Source organism: Bos javanicus, chromosome 4 (assembly GCF_032452875.1).
Source record: "Bos javanicus breed banteng chromosome 4, ARS-OSU_banteng_1.0, whole genome shotgun sequence".
Classification (NCBI taxonomy): Eukaryota; Metazoa; Chordata; class Mammalia; order Artiodactyla; family Bovidae; genus Bos; species Bos javanicus.
This window is the reverse complement of record NC_083871.1, coordinates 27,969,871-27,993,810: the sequence shown is the minus strand read 5'-3', so window position 1 is coordinate 27,993,810 and position 23,940 is coordinate 27,969,871. Positions and strand designations below refer to the sequence as shown.

Below are 23,940 nucleotides of genomic sequence, written 5' to 3'. Positions count from 1 at the left end.
TAACTGCAGTTTATCGTAACAGTTGGGGAGTATCAAGTGTTTTGGAATTTAAACCAATGGGTTCATCTTAGATAATATGAACCAGAAGGGTGCCTTAAGGCAAAAGCAATTTCAGTGCTTTCAAAGCCTGCGAGGGTGCCCCCATGTTGCTGCCAAGCTGGCCCACTCCACGTTCATACTGGATATCTTTTGTATACTTAAGATGTCTCAGACTGTCCTGGAGGTAAAAAATAATACAAATCCATAAGACCCAGTTTCTCTTAGGACCTATATCAAAACCAAAGATCTCAAGAGTCCGAGATGGTCTAAGAAGACAATAAGGTTCCTAAAAGAAACAAAAACACTGAATCAAGCTAGCTGTCTAGCATCAACAAGTGTAGATATACACAACACAACACATACACGCATACACACTCACTTAGACCTACATAAACACCATCAGAAGACCTATCGGCCAACTTTATAAAAAGAGGTGCTTCTCTCAAGCCCTTTCCAGCAACAATGGAGTCAAACTAATCTAATGTTACTCTTCCTGCTTCTGCTTGTCCACGCTAGATTTCTCTACCGCCCTCACTGCCACTATACTGATTACATCAGTGCTAATCTATGACACCCACTGTGCCAAAGCAGCAGTCTCTGTTCATTCCTTGGGCACCTTAAGAGTTGACTAGAGCAGTTCTTGCTAAAGAATAAGAAGTGTCAGGGGCATGGGTTTAGCATAGCTGAGTAGATGTACTTTGTGTTCAAGGGACAATGAGCCACAGGCACAGCAGAGGACAAGCTTGAGAAGTGGGTCCTAGAGAGCTATCCTCATTTCAACTCTGGGTCATGAATTAAACGTACTTGTAAATGAGTGGGGGTTTGATGACCACCACTCTCTAACAGCTTTGCTTTCCTCCCGATCACCAAATCCACAGAGCAGTCATTAGCTTTGTTTCACTCTCTGCCTCATTTGCAGATAATCAGCCATTCTCAAACAGCCACTTGGGATGTCAGAAAATAAGTGCAAAAGCCAATGAGACTCATTCAAAAAGTCAGCTAATTCTCTGCTTTCTAGAACGGCTTTGCAAGCTCCTGGCTCCACAGGAAGGTTGAGAAAAATGGGCAAGGATTAATGTGGGATGGTGACTGTCCTGTGCTGGGAGTCAAAGTGTGAAGCTCATGGTGAGCTGCCATGAAGGGGACCACACTGCACTAGCCACCCAGCTGTGCTGCTGGGCTCCAGGGACCACGGCTGGTCTGCTGAAGATGAAAGCTTTGGAAGGACCTAAGCTGCACGTCAACCTCATACTGCAAGCCTTTTACAGGTGACTTCAGGAAAATAACTTCTTTATATATTAAGTTTTAAATAATACATTTATCTTTATTATTCTATTTATCAAAGGAGAAACAACTTCTTTGAGCCTTCAGGCTCTTATCTGCAAAATGGTATTAATAATAATGACTGTTTTATAAAGTTGTTATAAACCTCGGTTGTATATCGGTAAACTGTAATGTCCAAATGGACACTGGCTGTAGCTGCGATTCTTACTTCTACAAGGCAGGGTCACAGGTGAAGGAATAGCAAGATTATCCTTGCTTAATCGAGCATCGCTGAAATGATAGAATTAGCTGAAAAGATATGGGATTTCCCTGGGTAAAATTTAGTTATAGAAAAATAATTGCCTGATATATACACAGGACTAGTTGTGGTTTTTTCCTTCAATTATCTAAGAAACTTAACAGACTTAAATTCCTAAGTCCTTGGAAACCTGATCTACAATTATTTTGGCCTATCTTGATTTAGCACTCAGTTCTATAGGATGAAGGCTGTCCCAGTGGCTCAGACATTAAAGAATCCGCCTGCAATGCAGGAGACCTGGGTTCGATCCCTGGGTTCGATCCCTGGGTTGGGAAGTTCTCTTGGAGAAGGGAACCACTACCCACTCCAGTATTCTGGCCTGGAGAATTCCATGGACTATACAGTCATGGGGTCACAAAGAGTCAGACACGAATGAATGACTTTCACTTTTCATTTTCTATAGGATTATGGCTTGTTACTGGTAAGGGCTAACTTTAAGTACACTATAGGTTATAGGGTATGTTTTAATGACCCACAAAGATATCAACATTTTTCCTCATACACTGTCGGATCCGAATAACTTTGCCTTTAAATATGGTATAAGTATCCTGGATCAAAAAGGCTTCGTTAATTACTGAAGACAAAAATACCTCAGGAGGTTCACAAACAAAATGTCCCACAATGCAAAGTGCTTTGTGAAGTTTACACCATTTTCTCCAGGAATATAATGTATCTGCATACTCAGTGTAACTACTGAAAACTGAAATCTGCTGTAACACTATGTTAAACCTTCTTGTATTACCTTTTCTCCAGCAATATAAATGTCTAGCAAATCAGCTTCACACAGGAACCTGCAGTGCTCAGGGTCTGACATTTGGATTACTTAGGTATTTTCACAATCTTGAGATTCTTAATAATTTCTGGACAGGGGTATTTGCATTTTCATGCGGCTCTGAGCCCTACAAATCATCTGGCCAATCCTGAAGTCCAGGATAACTTTTATACTGAGAAAGAGCCTTAAGCACAACTGACCAAATAAGTCAAAGAATATACTTCTGAAGTTTATGTTATTTAAAAGCAGTCAACAGAAACAATCCCATTTACCACTGCATCAAAAAGAATAAAATATCTAGGAATAAACCTAGCAAAGGAGGTGAAAGACCTATACTCACAAGATGAGCAATTGGAAAGAAACAAGATGACACAGATGGAGAGATTAGACCATGTTCTTACACTGGAATAATCAATATCGTGAAAATGACTATACAACCCAAAGCAACCTACAGATTCAATGCAATATCTATTAAATTATCAATGCTATTTTTCACAGAATTAGATTTAAAATATTATAGAAAAAATTTGCACAAAAGACCACAAATAGCCAAAGCAATCCTGAGAAAGAAAAATGGAGCTGGCGGAATCAGGCTCCCTGATTTCTGACTATACCACAAAGCTACAGTAGCAAAGCAGTTACGTACTGACATGAAAAAAGAAATAAATATCAACAGAACAGGACACAAAGGCCAGAGATAAACCCAGGCACCTATGGTCATCTAGTCTTTGACAAAGGCAAGAACATACGATGGAGAAAAGACAGTCTCTTCAATAAGTGGTGCTGGAAAAACTGGACAGCTACGTGTAAAAGAATAAAATTAGAACACCTGCTAACACCAAACTGGAGAAGGCAATGGCATCCCACTCCAGTACTCTTGCCTGGAAAATTCTATGGATGGTGGGGCCTGGTAGACTAGAGTCCACAGGGTCGTGAAGAGTCCGACATGACTGAATGACTTCACTTTCACTTTTCACTTTTATGCACTGAAGAAGGAAATGGCAACCCACTCCAGTGTTCCTGCCTGGGGAATCCCAGGGACGGCGGAGCCTGGTGGGCTGCCGTCTATGGGGTCGCACAGAGTCGGACACGACTGACGTGACTTAGGAGCAGCAGCAGCAGCAGCTAACACCAAACACAAAAATAAACTCAAAGTGGATTGAAGACCTAAATGTAAGGCTGGATACTATAAAAGTCTTAAAGGAAAACATAGGCAGAATACTTTCTGACATAAATTACAACACATCTTTTTGATCCACCTCCTAAAGTAATGAAAATAAAAACAAAATTAAACAAATGGTATCTAATTAAATTTAAAAGCTTTTGCACAGCAAAGGATACCATAAACAAAACAAACAGCCCTAAAATGGCACAAAATAATAGCAAACAAAGCAAAAGCAACAGGGATTACTTTCCAAAATAGCTCATGCAGCTCAATATTTAAAAAAAAACAAAAACAATCCAATCAAAAAATGGGCAGAACACCTAAATAGACATTTCTCCAAAGAAGACATACCGATGGCCAAAAAGCACGTGGAAAGATTTTCAACATTGTTAATTTTTAGAGAAATGCAAATCAAACTACAATGAGGTATTCCCTCACACCGGTCAGAATGGCTATCATCAAAAAGATCTACAAACAATAAGTGCTGGAGAGGAGTGGAGAAAAGGGAACCAAGTGTACCACTGGTGGGGATGTAAATTGGTACAACCATTATTCTTAAAGATACATGCACTCTAACGTTCACTGCAGCACTATTTACAATATCCCAGACATGAAAGCAACTTACATGTCCATCAACAGAGGAATGGATTTTAAAAAACACAGTACATATATACAATGGACTACTGTTGCTGTTTAGTAGCTTAGCCATGTCTGACTCTTTTGCAATCCCATGGACTATAGCCAGCTAGGCTCCTCTGTCCCTGGGATTTCCCAGGCAAGAATACTGGAGTGGGTTGCCATTTCCTTCTCCAGGGGATATTCCTGAGCCAGGGATCAAACCCTCGTCTCCCGCATTGGCAGGTGGATTCCTTCCTACTGAGCCACCAGGGAAGCCTCACAATGGACTATTCCTCGGCTATAAAAACAAGGAGGTAATGTCATCTGCAGCAACATGAATGGACCTAAAGCTTGTTGTACTGAGTGAAGTGAGCCAGACAAAGACACAAATCATATGACATCGTATATATATGGAATCTAAAAAGAAAATGGTACAAATAAGCTTATTTATAAAACAGAAAGTCACAGATGTAGAACACAAACTTATGGTTACCAAAGGAAAAAGGAAGGTAATAAACTGGGATATGCACATTGACAGATACACACTACTATATATGAAACCGGTAACAAGAACCTACTATACAGCATAGGGAACTCTACTCAATATTTTGTAATGACCTATATGGGAAAACATCTAAGAAAAGTGGCTATATGTATATGTATAACTGATTTACTTTACTGTACACCTGAAAGTAACACCACATTGGGCATCAACTATAATAAAAAAAGTTTTTAAACCAGTCAACTGATACTTACCCCAAGTCCACCACATGGTAATGAAGAAAAAAACTTTTGAGAGGAGTCACCTACATAGTAAAAAGACATGAAAAATATATAAATTTGCATATAATTATAGTTTTTAAAATCTGGGGGTTTTATTAATACATAATATTATGTCACATGGTATTTATCATTTGACTCAGAGGGAAACTGATCAAACTTTAGATTGTTAAGAACTCAAAGCAAATTGATACACATATATATATATACACACATATATTATTACCTGTAGAGTTTATTGCCCCACATGAACAAACACATACCTATGAAATTTAATTCTCAAGATTTTTTTTTCAACTGCCCTACACAATTTATATCACAATATCTTTTTTATTTATACCTTATCATATATAACGCAGCCATTCCTTAAGTGTATCCCACTAACGTGATGCTCTGAGCCACAATGTTTATGAAATACACTCTCATTTTTCACATGCTCCAAATACGAAAATTTTTATCTAAGTATACAGACTTATCCTTAAATTCTAAACATTTCAGATATAGCTGAGGCCAAGTATATGATAAGCCTCTCCATTATTCACACTATTTTAAACAAATAAGTCACAGAACCATAAAAAGGATAACCTTTTCGGGATCTAAAGTAAATGTCAAAATCTTACTTATGACTATCTCTTGAAATTGAGATTTCATATTTTAATCATTTTTGTTTATGAGCACTTTGTTTTTCTATATTATCTACTACATGTATGGAGAAAACCAAATTACCACTCCTAAAGCTCCAAGACTTGTGTCTTACAAAGTAACTAAAGGAAAGGCAAGCGGGCATCTCTATATCATAGTTAACTATTTCTGAAGTGATTCATATGGGTCACTGAGGAGATCAGTGGTAGAACCAGGTACAAATCTCCATTTCACTTATCCTAATTGTTGATGATCAATGAAATAAATAATAAAAATTGAAAATAGGTTTGTGATGAATCTTATGTGTCATGTCAGTAAAAGTCTAGATTCTGCTGTCACAGAAGAAAATTTATTTTGAAAACAATAAACTGTATAAGTTAAGTTTTCAAATACAATTGTTAACAGATGGAAAACTATAAAGAAATGTCTAAGTGCAAATGAAAAAGTAAGATATCTCATTTTATATATATACATATAAGGAAAAAAGACGAAAAGTCAACAGAAAAAAAATACCCAAATCATGAAGAAATATTAAAACTGGAATACTGATATCAGTAAAAGATACATAAGCATTTTTATGGATAGCTTGGGGCATGGTAAAAAGTTTTCTTAAGTTGTTCCTCATAACAAAGATAATTCTGTATCAGTGAATATTTTGCAAGGATGTATTCATATGTGAAATTTAAATAAAAAATAATGTATATTTTAATGTCTGAACAACTCCTTCCATAGTCAGTGAAAAGGCTAAAGGTAATATTACAATGGAATAAAGTAATTTTTTTAAATGTAAATTAGATTTTCTTTTTTTTTATTTTTTAACTTTACAATATTGTATTGGTTTTGCCATATATCAAAATGAATCCACCACAGGTATACATGTGTTCCCCATCCTGAACCCTCCTCCCTCCTCCCTCCCCTACCCTCCCTCTGGGTCGTCCCAGTGCACCAGCCCCAAGCATCCAGTATCGTGCATCGAACCTGGACCGGCGACTCGTTTCATATACGATATTAGACATGATTCAATGCCATTCTCCCAAATCATCCCACCCTCTCCCTCTCCCACAGAGACCAAAAGACTGTTCTATACATCAGTGTCTCTTTTGCTGTCTCGTATACAGGGTTATTGTTACCATCTTTCTAAATTCCATATATATGCGTTAGTATACTGTATTGGTGTTTTTCTTTCTGGCTTACTTCACTCTGTATAATAGGCTCCAGTTTCATTAAACTCTAAGTAAATATAGAAGACAAATAATACTTGAGAATCTACTTCAGCACTATTTAAATAATACTAAACAACCAAATTAATCAATAGTTTAAACTTAATAGTGTATAAGAAAAACCTATTTCATTGAGTTGACTTGATTTATTTTTTAATAACGTTACATCACCTTATCCATGGACTGAGCTCCAGTTAGCCACAAGATAATGAAAACTGGTAGTGAGAATGACAGGAAAATTAATGCTAAGGAAAACCTCTCACCAGACAGGATTGGAGAGAATGTTTTAAAAGTGTCATCTTACAGGGTCTAGAGTATTTAAAGAGATAAATGGTGCCCATTTTCAAATCTAATGATTTTATACGTTATCGATGTCTTTCATGATACAGAGACTGATGAATCTGGTCATAGTGAATTTTTATGTAAATCCTTTCTCCTAACACCAGAACTGTCGAAAGTAGTAGTATCAATTAAACTGTGTGTGTGTACACTGACAAACCCTCCCGCACCATCTGTGGTGGGAGGGATTAGAGGAAGAAGAGGAAGTGTGGGAGTAAAAGAAAGGGATAAAGAGAAAATATCTTGATGGCTATGAATTTCTACACATTTATACATGGCAGCTTCAATCTGCTCTTTGAGATATAAATAAAAAAAAAAGCCCCAAGAATTCAAATTTCATAAAGAACGAAAAAATACGAGACGTTAAACTTTTAAAAGAACAAGATTTTAAATTTAGACCCTGAATTGAAGAAGTTGTTTCTGAATTGATGGGAGAGACTGATGTAGTTCAGAAGCATCATCAAATTTGAATTTAGCGCTAGACATCAAGACCAAGCAATACAACATCCTTGTTTCCTTTTACCCCTGTAGCCTGCACACAAGGCTGACACTATTGCACAGATCCCTGAGAGCTGCCCATGGAACTCCACATGTGTATCTACAGTTAACTCTGAAGTCATCTACTGTATGAATTTTATTTCACACTGAATATTCAAAACTAATGAGATAAATGGCCAAATTATTTATACAAAACTGTAAAAAAAATAAATTGATAGTTGGTGCTTTTATCGCATATATATTTGAAAAGGACTATTATCCAGGTTCTAAATTACACAGTGGAATTCATTTTTAAATATTCAAATCTTTAAATGATACGCATGTTTTGAGAAAATCAGCTTTTCCCAAAAGTGTCAAATTTCATTAAAAAAATTAAAAAGTGGTATTGCCATGTTTTATAAGTAGAACAGTTCAAAGCTGCCAAAGTTCAAACTTCATATCTTTTACAAATACAGCCTTTCTCTTAATATGTGGAATATGGTTATCGTGGAACATCTCTGAAACACCTACATGTAAATTTATCTTAATTAAATCCAAAGTTTGAGATCTAGTTAAAAAAAAAAAAGAAATGGGGAAAGTTTTCTACTTGTTTCCTCCTAACTAAATTAACAAATAATAAAAATGAACATAGTTTCTTATCCTTAAAATGCATGAGTATTTCAACCACGGAAGACTGTGCAAGTTATGGTCTGATTTACTTCATCATTTTGGTAAACTGGGTGGAATTATTAATTCATGCTAAAATAAGGAAATTTATTGCACAATATACACAGCAAAAATTGCTTTATGTAAAAATCACCATGTGCAGAGACTGACTCCAGCAACAGAAAAAAGAAAAATAACACACAGAGTGTAAATATCTAAATGGACTCACTTGCTTTATGTTAATATATAAGTTTATTTTTTTTAATTTTATTTTTTTTAACTTTACATATTGTATTGGTTTTGGCATATATCAAAATGAATCTGCCACAGGTACACATAAATTTAATTCTACTATACAAACTTTCATCAAATTTTCATAATGTTTTCTAAAAACTGAGTAATCTTCCTGTGTTTTCTGTCAATTTCTCCCCACCCGGCATGCACATAAATGCACACACACACACACACAACTGTATACGCTTACTTCATAAATTTAGGGATGCCTGCCACTTGTTTTAAAAGGGTAGATTTTTAATGTTAAAATTGGTGACTGTTAATTTCCTCTCATAATTGCTTTCTAAGATGCCTACTACAGGTCATCCACTTGCTTTCAAATTGTTTAGGACCAATTAACACAGAATCATCTCAAAGTAATACTGAATTGGGTAAAAGAGTCCAATAATTTGGAACTGACATAACAGGTTTACTGGAAAGAAAGGGACTTTTAAGAAAAAGTCCTAAAATATATTTTTAGTTAAAACATAATCTTTTGGGCATACATCACCATGTCATGCATTATTATTCTATTATAAAAGATTATTAATAAACTTAATTAACAGAATTGTTTCAGCTAAAATGTTTCTGTCATGAACTTTCTTCAATACTGTTGATTCTATCACTCATACAAAGTTTATATAAAGCAGTGAAACATAAATTTGACTTCAAAATCTGATAATAAAGTTTGGAAAAATCATAAAGATGAGCTTTATTAGTTTTCTACTTCTGCCAACTACTATTTGATTCCATAACTAAAACATGTACTACATGGAGTCTATTAAGATTTAAAATGCAACCTTACTATATAAAATACAGGGTTCTATGTATAGTAATATGGAGTTTTTCATTTAAAATAAGTTATATTGTGCCCTGTGTGTGTTAAGGTCATAGAAGAAAAGAACTGAAAGGCACAAAATAAATTTGAAAGGTGAAGATAAATTCACAGAAAAATGTGAAAAAAAAAATTTAGATTAAAAATGTAAACAAACTTCACAATGCATTTACTCCCAACAGCCATAACACGGTGACACAAATGCTATTCAAATAAAAATCAACATCATAAAACCTGCACTGCCATTTTTCCTAAAGTAGGATTTTCTTAATCTACATTGGCTAGATTGTAAGCCGCTCGTTCCACAGAGCACTGCTGTTGGGAGAGCTCTTTATCACACTGCTTGCCAAGTATTCTGAACTGACAGCAGTGCTGACTAATGACAGTGCTGGAATGTGCTGTTCTCAGTAGAATGGAGGCCCATACAGACCTAGGAGTGTCCTGGGGTCCAGCTTCTGTCCGTCCAGGGGGTTGGTGCCATACAACAGTGAGTGATGTTCGGAATGAACAAGCTGTATTTCCTCCAGGCTGGCTTTTCGACCTTGAATTCGCTGAAAGAAAACAGCAGAAGTCTACCGTACTTCACTGACAACATTTAGGAGAAAATAAGACCCCAAGTCACATTTAAGATGATTAATAATGGGCTGAGTTTCATCATGGAGCAATGAGGCATTGATTTGCGTAACAAAGGACCATAATAATACATGAAAAATGAGTGTATACAAAGTTCAGATCCCATGGATTGCTTAAGCCTAAATGGGCAACTGACATAAAACATATTCTTCTTTGGCATAAAAAGATATCTATAAAAAGTTAATAGTTAATAAAAATTTGGTAATAGTAGTTAACTCCTTTGTAAAAGTATGTAGTTAAAAACAGGAACTACTGCTTAGCTGAGAAGTAAATTCATTAGATTCTTACTTTACACTCACCCAAAGAAGCTGTTGAAACAGATTCCTTACTGTTTCTTAAAAGAACATAAATACCAATACATTAGTATATTTGATTATTCCCCATACGCTGATCATGTCATGTGTGTGTGCCTCACAGCAGTGTTCATCTAGACCGATATCATTCAAAATATATAACATGGGAATTGATCACAGTTCAGGAACAGAATGGTCTGTGAGGAGGTCTACATAGCCTTGGGAGTAAATATGGAGAAAATTTTATAGCAACCCCTGACAGAGTATTTTAAATGTCTGTTGAATCAGATACAATCATTCATGTCTTCAATTTTTATTTCATTATTGTAGTATCTCATTTTGAATGTATTTTATAGAAGCCTTAGTCTGTGACAGAATGGAAATTGAACAAAAACAATAACTCTTAATCAGAGATAATTTGAGATACTCTATGCTCAATCAATATTTCTACATCCATGTTAGGCAGAAACTTGCAACTTAGCTAACAAAGAATGATTCTTCAACATAGACAAAACTGCACCTAAGTTAAGTCTCAGTCAATGGACAAAGCGCTCTTCCTGGTCGCATTTCTCAGTTGACAAATCTTTTAAACCAGTAAACACTGTGCTGGTGTATGAAGTTAATTAGCCTTATTTTTTAAATTGCTATACTTCCTAAAATTACCCAGAGAGTGTTAATATTTTATTTAAAATATGTATCCCAACAAGACACTTGTAAGGCAATATATTAGCAGAGAACTACAGTAAAATTCAAAGACAGTCTGTCCAGGGAATGCTGTCTTCTCATGTTCCTGACCATGAATTACCAGTTGACGTAAAATCATCAGGTGACAACAACTGCTCTCAGGACCAAGAAAATTCCACACTCAGTCTCCCTAGTTTCAGGTAATGCTGCTGCTGTCTGATTCTCCAAGGGGGCGAAAGGTTCAGGGAAAAGAACCTTGATACATTGATACTTCCTAGAAGTTTATTGGCTAGTGGTGCTTGTCACTGAAAATAAAGCATCATTTCAGTGCGAGAGGAATAGCAGGGGACTTGAGGGGTAACAGGAAGCTAATAGGAATGATGTAAAACAGACCCTTCTTGACACTGCGCCATTATGTGCTGAATAAACAAACAAATGCTTACGGCATTTTCATTGCCAAAGCACTGAAGTTCCCTCTACTTGACACCCCATTTACATTGCTAGAAAAATAAAAAATATGCTCTGGAGACATTATTCCCAGGTAGGTTTAAATGCTGAAATTAAACCAGGCAGGTAATGCTGAAGACTAGGGCAAATTTATGATGGCCATCTGGCCAGCCACTGCTCTCATCAATAAACAAACGTTACTGACCTAGATGGCTCGCTGGTAAAATCACATTTGGAAATGTTTCTGGAAGACCAGAGCAATCAAAGAAACAGAATGACAAGTAATGAGAAAAGGAAAGTTCAGAGTCTCTATTAAAGGGAAACATTTTAAATGTGAGATTTCAGCTGGTGGAAAATCCCCCAAGATAAGCAGTGGTAACTCCATGGTCTGAGTCACCTAAAATTGGAACGAGCAGCACACTGAAACCAGACTGTGGCAACCAGTCCCAGTCTGGCAGAATAATGAACACCATGAAATAACAGGGCTTCCCGCTCTCATTTCTATGAGTCTATGAAATCCATAGCCACTAACATCTACACGCTGATACGGTCAGACATCCATATCTTAAACAAAGCCGGCTCTAGCTAACAATCAGACCCACATTTGGACTACTATCATAAAGCTCCATCCCCTTTCCCATAAAGACATTTTTCTACTCTACAACAAATTTTTGCCTCTGGTATAATGTTAAATACCATGAGCAATAAGTGCAGCTCTATGTTTTCACAAACTAGTCATATATATTCACATACCATACATTCCATGCATCTCCTAACTCCCTTCTCATTCTCCCACAACCCCACTAGGCTGAACGCTCAATCGCAAACTTGAAAAATAATCTGCTAACAAGATTCAATTATTGACAGTAGCTCAAGTGCTGATAAATCTTAAGAGGACACCTGCTGCACCTCAGTCATTCCCTTGTGGAATATCAGTTAACTAACAGTAAGGGCAGAGCATCTGGCCCAGCCTGCTTCAGTCAGTCAGTTCAGTCGCATCCAACTCTTTGCGACCCCAAGGACTGCAGCACGCCAGGCTTCTCTGCCCATCACCAACTCCCAGAGCCTATTCAATCTCATGTCCATCACATTGGTGATGCCATCCAACCATCTCATCCTCTGTCATCCCCTTCTCCTCCCACCTTCAGTCTTTCCCAGCATCAGGATCTTTTCCCATGAGTCGGTTCTTCACATCATGTGGCCAAAGTATTGGAGTTTCAGCTTCAGCGTCAGTCCTTCCAATGAATATTCAGGATTGATTTCCTTTAGGATGGACTGGTTGGATCTCCTGGTAGTCCACTTACTCTAAGAGTATTCCTCCCTGGTTTATACCCTAGTCTCCCCTTCATCACTAAAATGTAATAAAGGGCACAAGTTTTCCCTCTGATTTCTTTCTCCTTCCTCTCTATACTTCTTTTTGACTCCTAGGAAATATTTTACACTGGCTCATTTTATTACTACAGAATGTATTTTTTAAAAAATCCTACACTATATATAAATAGCAATTCTTTTTTGTTGTTGTTGATTGTTCTAGATTTTTTTTTTCCCTCCTGTGGCATGTGGGATCTTAGTTCCCCAACAGGGATTGAATTCTTGCCTCTTTCAGTGGAAGCATGGAATCTTAACCACTGGACCACCAGGGAAGTCCCAGGTTATAAGCACTAATTCTTTACAATCCTTTCTGCTTCTATGCCCACCGGAGAATAAGACCCACAAAAAAGGTGTACATGTTTCTACAGAAAGAAGGCAGTAGAAACGAATTCCATATGAAAAATGGCTTCTACCTGGAGAAAGGATCTGGAGAAAACACGTTCTAAGATTTATATCTCTAAGAGGCACTGCTATGGGAACTCCGTGAATGACTAAGCTAAAAATGCTGAAATAGCAGCAGCTCTCCTTTTTCCTTAAGACTGAGTACCTCCTGGAGTAGTTCGTTTTGCCTCACTATCATCAGATATCTTAAATTCATCATATTCTACTTTTCCTTTCAAACTGAAGTCTCCAACGGTTTTCATTTTCTGGTATCATCATCAGTAATTTATTAAGTGATGTGTTTATGCTTAAATATAGACTGTCCCATTTAATCCCTTCCCATATTTTCAATTTCCTGTGTACCCTTTATTCCTTCAGCTTTCTCTCATGATGTGCTCTTGAGCCAAAGGTCAAGAGTATAATGAGTCACAAAATAGGATAAAGTGCTCTGATAATCATAATGTAGGGAGATACTGATTTCTGTTCTCAGAGATATTTAGCTGGCAGTATGCCAACCTAAAGTCATCTATGATTCTGACCAAAAGAATTTTTGAGAATTCTGAGTATATGGACACTCAGTTCATATACGGGTTGACATGGGTATCCATCCAGGTATTTCTCACTAGAGAGCCTAACATAGATCTTAAATACCTTGCCAGTATGGGTCTAAGAAAGGAAACTTACAGCTCTCCCTTCTATTTCCTAGTAAAGACACCCTGTGATATAGGATGTAGGCTATCATTACTCTATTTCCATTCTCTGTGACCTGCACTCAAGTAGTCTCTTCCTATAGAGTAGGAAAGGAACTCCTGTGCTAAGTGTCTACTCTGTGCTAAGCACCTGAGGACTAAGGTCTTCTTCATTAGATCAGCCCCCCAAACAGTGTACATTCAGGTTTGAAGTCTGACAAATGTTGTTCAAAATGACCGTATCATTGAGTCTCACAACACACCATGGCTCTTTCCTAAAGAATTGGTCTTTCTGAATTAAAGCCTGTTAATGCAACCTGATTACAGAAGGAACGTTCTGAACATGACCTACAAAGTCATGTTGCAACAGGATAAAATGCAGCCTACCCACACCCACCCACACACAGAGTGCACACACGGTATAGATTCTTTTTTTTTTTTTTTTTGCCAAGGAGCAGGGAGAAAAGGAAACAGTTCTATTCCTTCCCCTCCTGTGTTCAAAGCCTGGATTGAGGCCAGTGTCCTAATCAGTTCTCATTGGCCCTGGAGGAATCAGAACCTTTTGTAAAATATAATAAAGGGCATAAAATCATGATAAAATGCATGAAAAAGCAGTGCCTTTGGTTAGGGAACTAGAAATAATTTAGCAGAACAGATGGATTGCATTGGTTTGGTATTACTGAGGACATGAAAGGGCTCATTTTGTGGCAGTTCCAAACTAAGAGAAAATGTCCAACTTATATTTGACAAGTCAAAGTACCTGCCTCTGCTGGGGGGAGACCCCATTTTCTTTAATCATTTTCAAAGCAGTGACATATTAGGCAAGAATTTCCATTGATATATCTCATTTTCTGAAAATATTTTATCCACTGTCCCTAAATATAGGGATGCATTCTTATTCTACAAAGATCTGCAGGGCTGCAGACTTAAAGAAAAGAATAATAAATGACTTATGAGTGGCAAAGTTACCTTCTGTTACAAAGCCTATACTTCATATTTAATGAATCAGTTCACACCTATTCATTATTGTGGATATACTTCTCTCTTAAGCAAAGCAAAAAATCTGATCTCACTGCTCATGCCCAAGCTTATCAATGGAGATTTCACATGCTACAACCAATTGCTTCTTTAAATGTTACAAAAAAAGAGTTTATATCTCCTCCCCCCAATACATTATCTCCTTCCATAGCTCCCTCATCATCTAATAACCTGTTCTCCTCGAGTTTTTATCCAGAAAGAAAAGGAGTAGGGAAAGAAGAGTTAGGGAATTCCCTAGTGGTCCCGTGGTTCAGTTCAGTTCAGTTCAGTCGCTCAGTCATGTCCGACTCTCTGCGACCCCATGACTCGCAGCACACCAGACCTCCCTGTCCATCACCAACTCCTGGAGTCTACCCAAACTCATGTGCATTGAGTTGGTGATGCCATCCAGCCATCTCATCCTCTGTCGTCCCCTTCTCCTCCTGCCCCCAATCCCTCCCAGCATCAGGGTCTTTTCCAATGAGTCAACTCTTTGCATGAGGTGACCAAAGTATTGGAGTTTCAGCTTCAGCATCAGTCCTTCCAATGAACACCTAGGACTGGTCTCTTTTAGAATGGACTGGATCTCCTTGCAGTCCAAGGGACTCTCAAGAGTCTTCTCCAACAACAAAGTTCAAAAGCATCGATTCTTCAGCACTCAGCTTTCTTCACAGTCCAACTCTCACATCCATACATGACCACTGGGAAAACCATAGCCTTGACTAGACAGACCTTTGTTGGCAAAGTAATGTCTCTGCTTTTTAATATACTCTCTCAGGTTGGTCATAACTGTCCTTCCAAGGAGTGAGTGTCTTTTAATTTCATGGCTACAGTCACCATCTGCAGTGATTTTGGAGCCCCAAAAAATAAAGTCAGACATTGTTTCCACTGTTTCCCCATCTATTTCCCATGAAGTGATGGGGCCAGATGCCATGATCTTCGTTTTCTGAATGTTGAGCTTTAAGCCAACTTTTTCACTCTCCTCTTTCACTTTCATCAGGAGGCTTTTGAGTTCCTCTTTACTTTCTGCCATAAGGGTGGTGTCATCTGCATATCTGAGGTTATTGATATTTCTCCTGGCAATCTTGATTCCAGCTTGTGCTTCTTCCAGCCCAGTGTTTCTCATGATGTACTCTGCATATAAGCTAAATAAGCAGGATGACAATATACAGCCTTGATGTACTCCTTTTCCTATTTGGAACCAGTCTGTTGTTCCATGTCCCACGCCCAAGGTCAGGGGCGGCAGCTGAGAGGAGTAACCCCACGTCCAAGGAGCGGCAGCTGCACAGGCGCAGGAGGGCTGAGAGGAGCTACTTCACGTTCAAGGTCAAGATGGGCGACCTCGTCCAAGGTAAGGAGCAGTGGCTGCGCTTTGCTGGAGCAGCCATGAAGAGGTACCCAACGTCTAAGGTAAGAGAAACTCAAGTAAGATGGTAGGTGTTGCGAGAGGGCATCAGAGGGCAGATACACTGAAACCACGATCACAGAAAACTAGCCAATCTGATCACATGGACCACAGCCTTGTCTAACTCAATGAAACTAAGCCATACCATGTAGGGCCACCCAAGATGGATAGGTCATGGTGGAGAGGTCTGACAGAATGTGGTCCACCGGAGAAGGGGATGGCAAACCACTTCAGTATTCTTGCCTTGAGAACCCCATTAACAGTATGAAAAGGTCCCGTGGTTAGGACTCTGCCATTTCCACTTACCAAGGGCATGGGTTCAGCCCCTGGTTGGGGAACTAAGATCCCACAAACCAAGAAGTGAAGAAAGAATTGGCGGGAAGGGGGAGGCAAGGGAAGGAAGGAAGGAAGAAGAGTAAAAGAATGAGAAGTAGGAAGGAGGCTACCAATAAGCAAGCAGGAAGCCCAACAGGCTCTTGGTCCTGTCAGCCATATGAAAATAGAGTGAATTTCAAGTTAGAAGCCGTAAGTTCTGGGTTCTGTCACGTGTCCGTAACATGCCCACAGTCTGCTATCAGCTACCTTTCTGGAGGTTTGTTTCTTCATTTATAAATATACAGAGATTTAAGCGAATTACTTTTAGCCCTAAAACAGTGAGTAAAAATGGTAAGCCCTAAAATGGCTATGTGAATTACCTCATATACAACAAAAATTCAATAAACATCCTTTATTTTTATGTATAGCTTTGCCTCAGGCAAGCAAATATAACAACTGAAGTGATAAATTACCATGGTTGAAGCAAGAGAGGAGATCTCATTATGAAGGTTTTCAAAAAGATGCTACATGTATTCCTTGAAGTCCATTTTAAAAAATGCTTAATTATATTTGAAAAATAAGAGGTTTTTTAGAACTCATATTCCTATCCCATGATAACCTCAAAATAATGGACATTTTTCCCAATTATGAATTTCATTTTGTTCATAATGCTTTGGAGTTAATGCCACCTTTGTTTCTCAGGCAAATGTTTACTTTGTTACTCTCTCACCTCCAAATATACGACTCTGTTCACTTCTCTGTCTCTACCTCATTAAGCTTATGTTAAATTGTTTTCTAATCTTGGTTGAACCTTGGAAATCGGCTGTATAAATTTAAAGGTTATTAATGTCTGGGATCATACCTTCAGAGCTCCTGGTTAACTCCTGTCAGGTTACAACCTGGGCATCTAGGAACTTAGAGCCACCCAGGGGATTTTAGTGGGCAACCTAAGTCAAGAATCTCATGTTAGAGGGAGCTGTCCATTCTTCCTGCTTATAAGCAAATTCAAGATTTGCTTATACTAACCTTATACTGACCTTATACTAACCAACATTTGGGACTATGGAGTAGTTAAACTTAATGGTTGGCAGAGAGAAGGTTGAGAAGTTAAAAAATAGTTTACATGACTTTCAAAATGACAAGTGCCATCTACTTCCATGTAATACTGCTTGATTCACTCTTTACAATCTATTTAAAAATATTTCATGGCATAGAACAATTACAAATGTACTTTAGAAACAGCAAGCTCATTCAATCACAAATGTCTGGGTGGTAAAAAGCATATGTACTATGTATTTTTTTTCAGTTTTATGTCCACTAGTTTCATTATTATGAAATATATCCACTTATTTTCATTAGAAAATAAGAATGCTATGCCTCAGTGTAACTGGTTCAATTTTCACAATTTTTATGCAACTGAGTCTCCTATGTTGTAATTATTTTTCAAACACTGTATGAACATTTTATTGATTTACACTAAAGCATTGATTTTTTTAAAACAATAATCATGTATGAAATAAATCTGTCACCATAAATATTTTGTTACTTTAGCACTCCAATTTTTAGATGGTTCAAAACCATGTAACTAGTCAGTTTTTGCTAATAAATTTTAATGCTTCTGTTTAAAAAAAAAAATACTTATCACTTTCCAAATGGACTCAGAAGGCAGCCTGTCTTACTTCCTTTTATTGGTTGTTTTCCACACTAATTCTTCCCCATTTTTTGCAGAATTAAAATTCCAAATCATCTTAATTCTGATTATGGTTTGCACAAGTATTTTTTAATGTTATTTATCTGCCAGGGTCTATACTCTACTGGGTTCTGTAAATATTTCTCAGAGTAATGACACCTTGGTTTACTCACCACATCTAAATCACATGTACTTCTTTCCATAACCACCATTATACTTTAGACTATTCACAAGATTCCCTGTTTGAGTTTCTTATTGCTTTGTGGTTAGATTCTAAGACACAAATACACACACATTTTTTTTTTCAAACTAAACAAAACAGTAAGCTGTTATATGCTGCCATCTAGTTAGATTACTCTATAAAACAAATGTTTAATTGAATTTCCATTAACTTGCAGTGTTTAGTGCTTTGTAACATTGAAGTCAGAAAATATGCACATTTCAAAATTATTTCTCAAAAGACTATTCAATTTCTTTATTGTGATTTACAAAAGGTATTTAAAAAATCACTTCTGTGTGCAGGCAAATGTGCTGGAGACTTTATCCCTGAGCTCCTTGGCATATTAAGATTTTACACTAAACCTGCTCTCCACTTTTCTCATTAGAAGTGCTGAGAAGTCCCAGAAGGGGCAACAGTAGCGTGGTTCTGTGTCCCAGAATTGTTTTGTAATTACTTTGTGTTGGCACTTGAATAAAGGAGTTAAACATTTCAGCACAGTATGTTGCTTATGGTTTGTACTTATGAATTAAGCGAAACGAAGTTATTCAATAGGAATCACAAAGAGGCAATGCAAATTCCACATAATGTGCAATCCAACAAAAGCATTATAACATGTTATTATTCTCAAAACAAATGTGAGAGCAAGCAAATGTCTGTGGGTGGCTTGGTGGGGCTGAGAGTCCTGAGCACTTCTGGAAAAACGACTGCAAGTGCATTTCTAACAGATGATGGATCAACCCCTGCAATTGCTTCAGCACAGAAGAGCACATCTTTCTTCAGGGGCACACATGCTCCAGAGAGCTGGCTACCTAATCAAGGAGCTTAATCCCAAAGAAGACACCAAATGACCTCTCCAGATCTGTTTCTTATGGTGACAAGAAAGCTGCTGGTTTGGATTTCCACTTCCAACAGAATCACTAAACTCAGTATGAATGATTCAACAGGGGAAACAAATTAAATGGTATTGGCATGAGGGACTACTCACTACCTCAATTTTTAAAAAACAGTGCCACGTCATGCCAAAAGAAGTAAAGCCATGTAACCACTGCAATCTAATATAATGAGGACTCATGTTTTCTCTGGCTGCCAATCAGGACTGTAAGCACAGTCAATTTACACGATAGCTTACAAACTAAAAGCAAGATCAGATCAGATCAGATCAGTTGCTCAGTCGTGTCCAACTCTTTGCAACCTCATGAATCGCAGCACACCAGGCCTCCCTGTCCATCACCAACTCCCGGAGTTCACTCAGACTCACGTCCATCGAGTCAGTGATGCCATCCAGCCATCTCATCCTCTGTCGTCCCCTTCTCCTCTTGCCCCCAGTCCCTCCCAGCATCAGAGTCTTTTCCAATGAGTCAACTCTTCGCATGAGGTGGCCAAAGTACTGGAGTTTCAGCTTTAGCATCATTCCTTCCAAAGAAATCCCAGGGCTGATCTCCTTTAGAATGGACTAGTTGGATCTCCTTGCAGTCCAAGGGACTCTAAAGAGTCTTCTCCAACAACAAAGTTCAAAAGCATCAATTCTTCGGTGCTCAGCCTTCTTCACAGTCCAACTCTCACATCCATACATGACCACAGGAAAAACCATGGCCTTGACTAGACGAACCTTTGTTGGCAAAGTAATGTCTCTGCTTTTGAATATGCTATCTAGGTTGGTCATAACTTTCCTTCCAAGGAGTAAGCGTCTTTTAATTTCATGGCTGCAGTCACCATCTGCAATGATTTTGGAGCCCCCAAAAATAAAGTCAGACAGTGTTTCCACTGTTTCCTCATCTATTTCCCATGAAGTGATGGGACCGGATGCCATGATCTTCGTTTTCTGAATGTTGAGCTTTAAGCCAACTTTTTCACTCTCCACTTTCACCTTCATCAAGAGGCTTTTTAGTTCCTCTTCACTTTCTGCCATAAGGGTGGTGTCATCTGCATATCTGAGGTTATTGATATTTCTCCCAGCAATCTTGATTTCAGCTTATGTTTCTTCCAGTGCAGCATTTCTCATGATGTACTCTGCATATAAGTTAAATAAACAGGGTGACAATATACAGCCTTGACGTACTCCTTTTCCTATTTGGAACCAGTCTGTTGTTCCATGTCCAGTTCTAACTGTTGCTTCTTGACCTACATACAAATTTCTCAAGAGGCAGGTCAGGTGGTCTGGTATTCCCATCTCTTGAAGAATTTTCCAGTTTATTGTGATCCACACAGTCAAAGGCTTTGGCTAGTCAATAAAGCAGAAATAGATGTTTTTCTGGAACTCTCTTGCTTTTTCCATGATCCAGCGGATGTTGGCAATTTGATTTCTGGTTCCTCTGCCTTTTCTAAAACCAGCTTGAACATCTGGACCTTCACAGTTCACGTATTGCTGAAGCCTGGCTTGGAGAATTTTGAGCTTTACTTTACTAGCATGTAAGATGAGTACACTTGTGCGGTAGTTTGAGCATTCTTTGGCATTGCCTTTCTTTGGGATTGGAATGAAAACTGACCTTTTCCAGTCCTGTGGCCACTGCTGAGTTTTCCAAATTTGCTGGCATATTGAGTGCAGCACTTTCACATCATCATCTTTCAGGATTTGGAATAGCTCTACTGGAATTCTATCACCTCCACTAGCTTTGTTCATAGTGATGCTTTCTAAGGCCCACTTGACGTCACATTCCAGGATGTCTGGCTCTAGGTCAGTGATCACACCATTGTGATTATCTGGGTCATGAAGATCTTTTTTGTACAGTTCTTCTGTGTATTCTTGCCATCTCTTCTTAATATCTTCTGCTTCTGTTAGGTCCATACCATTTCTGTCCTTTATCAAGCCCATCTTTGCATGAAATGTTCGTTTGGTATATCTGATTTTCTTGAAGAGATCTCTAGTCTTTCCCATTCTGTTGTTTTCCTCTATTTCTTTGCATTGATTGCTGAGGAAGCCTTTTTTTTTTTTTTAATCTCTCCTTGCTATTCTTTGGAACTCTGCATTCAGATGTTTATATCTTTCCTTTTCTCCTTTGCTTTTCACTTCTCTTCTTTTCACAGCTATTTATAAGGCCTCCCCAGACAGCCATTTTGTTTTTTCGCATTTCTTTTCCATGGGATGGTCTTGATCCCTGTCTCCTGTACAATGTCACGAACCTCATTCCATAGCTCATCAGGCACTCTATCTATCAGATCTAGGCCCTTAAATCTATTTCTCACTTCCACTGTATAATCATAAGGGATTTGATTCAGGTCATACCTGAATGGTCTAGTGGTTTTCCTTACTTTCCTCAATTTAAGTCTGAATTTGGCAATAAGGAGTTCATGGTCTGAGCCACAGTCAGCTCCTGGTCTTTTTTTTTTTGCTGATTGTATAGAGCTTCTCCATCTTTGGCTGCAAAGAATATAATCAATCTGGTTTCAGTGTTGACCATCTGGTGATGTCCATGTGTAGAGTCTTCTCTTGTGTTGTTGAAAGAGGGTGTTTGTTATGACCAGTGCATTTTCTTGGCAAAACTCTATTAGTCTTTGCCCTGCTTCATTCCGTGCAAAAAGTTTACTAAAACTTTGTCTCCCCTCAACCAAAGAAAGTGCTATGTTTCAAATTAACTTCTCATCCATCCAGTTCCAAGTGTTATTAGAACTGGAAGAGATCCTAGCCAATATCCTGCCTAACACCCTCATCTCACACATGGGAAAACCAAAGATCACTAAGGTTTAAATGATTTGACAAAAGTACACAGATAATTAATGGCAGGACTAAGGTCAACTCTAATGCTGAACAATAGCTTTGAAGGAATCCATTCTGATTAATTTTCTACCTTGATAAATGAAATAATACATAAGTTTGATTTGTGGATCAGACTATCACTTAAAAATAAAGAAGCTCTCTTAACGTTTTCAGATTGCCAACTATTCTATCCTGTACACTGTTTAATTGCAAAATTGACTACTTCATTGGTTTCGGAAAGCATGTTTGCTCTGTATGTCAGAGCAATTGAGACTCCCTACCTTCTGTCCCAGTGAAATTATAACCCTAGTTGACAAAGGAACTTAAATACAGCTTGATGGAGGGCAAGCTCATCTTAAGGTCTGATATACTTGCTCCTTTGTTCTCCAATATATAACGTTTCCTCCTCTGTCTCTTGCTCAAAGGGCCTCTCTGATGTTGTCGGGATCATAGAGACAGCTGACCACAGCCTTTCTCCTTGTATTCCTTCCCAAAGCTCAATCAACGAGTCTTTAAAAATCACTGTCAGTGTATAACTAGTGACTCGAAACCCCTTCAAAGTGTGCAGTGACATATTTATTTGTGTGATCATTTGATTACCGTCTGATGATCTCACCAAACTGTAACAGCCTTGAGACATGGGTTCTATCTACTCAGTATTCTATCTCCAGCTCCAAACACAGGAGCCTGGGAAATGAAAAATCTTGATAAAGACTGCTGAAGGGATAGATCACTGTTCTCAAAGTGTGGTACCCAGATCAGCAATATCAGGATTGCACAGACACACTGAAGAAATACAAATTCTGGACTGCCACACCAGTAGCACCTCACTCCTGCTGAATCTGAAACTCTGGGGCTGGAGCCCAACAATTCGTATCTCAACATTCTCTCAGGTGATTCTGACATAAGCTAACATTTAAGCATCCCTAAAATCAATCAACAAATGCCACTGAGCTAGCCACAGGATTCTCCTCATGCTCAGCTCTATGTCCCCAGAGCTCTGTCAATTTCACCCAATAACTACGGGTGGCTACACAGACCTGGCAGGAAAATGCTGAAAGACGGCAAACTGCTCTCAGGATACCGAGAAACAACATACTGACCCAGCTGGTGTGTTATATTTCTAGTCTACTATATCCTTTTCTATAAAATCTAAGAAACTTTCTCTCTTTTGAGACAACTAAGTTCTTGTTTTTCACAACTAAGAGACGAATTTGTGCACACTGCTAAGGAGAGAGCAGTGACCTACACACCAGGGCCAGTTCTCAAACCCCTGGCATCCCGGACACAAGTTTTCACTCTCAGGAATGCATGATTTAGACACAACCAAGGAATAGATGTGGATTTTAAATTCCTCTTAGTCCTACCTAGACAACTTAGAAAGGCCTGATTCTCCTTATGTCCTTGGGCTATAAATATTCATTAACACTCAGGATAGAACCTAACTTCTCTTGGAGTTAATAAGTAACGTCTAAGTAACGTCTAATTAGAAGACACTTCTAATTGTTGGGACTTCCCTGGTAGCTTACTGACTAAGACTCCACACACTCAATGCAAGGGTCCCAGGTTTAATCCCTAGTCAGAGAACTAGATTCCACGGGCTATAACTAAAGATGCTACATACTGCAATTAAGAGTCAGTGCAGACAAATAAACAAACTTATGTTAAAAAAGAAACACATTGTCATTGGCCT

General features: G+C 38.2%; 1 protein-coding gene across 11 annotated transcripts in view; it reads right to left on the bottom strand.

Annotated features, from left to right (window-relative positions):
- HDAC9 (histone deacetylase 9) overlaps positions 1-23,940 on the bottom strand; it is a 992,890-nt gene that overhangs the window by 264,739 nt on the left and 704,211 nt on the right. For all 11 annotated transcript variants that reach the window (XR_009735813.1, XM_061413649.1, XM_061413654.1 and 8 more), the window contains 2 exons: positions 9,839-9,959; positions 4,933-4,982 (listed from right to left, as the gene is read on the bottom strand). Coding sequence is in view for 10 of the 11 variants with exons in the window: in XM_061413649.1 (XP_061269633.1) it covers positions 4,933-4,982; positions 9,839-9,959 (171 nt within the window). In the remaining variant the exon portion in view is untranslated. The remainder of the gene's footprint in view (positions 1-4,932; positions 4,983-9,838; positions 9,960-23,940) is intronic.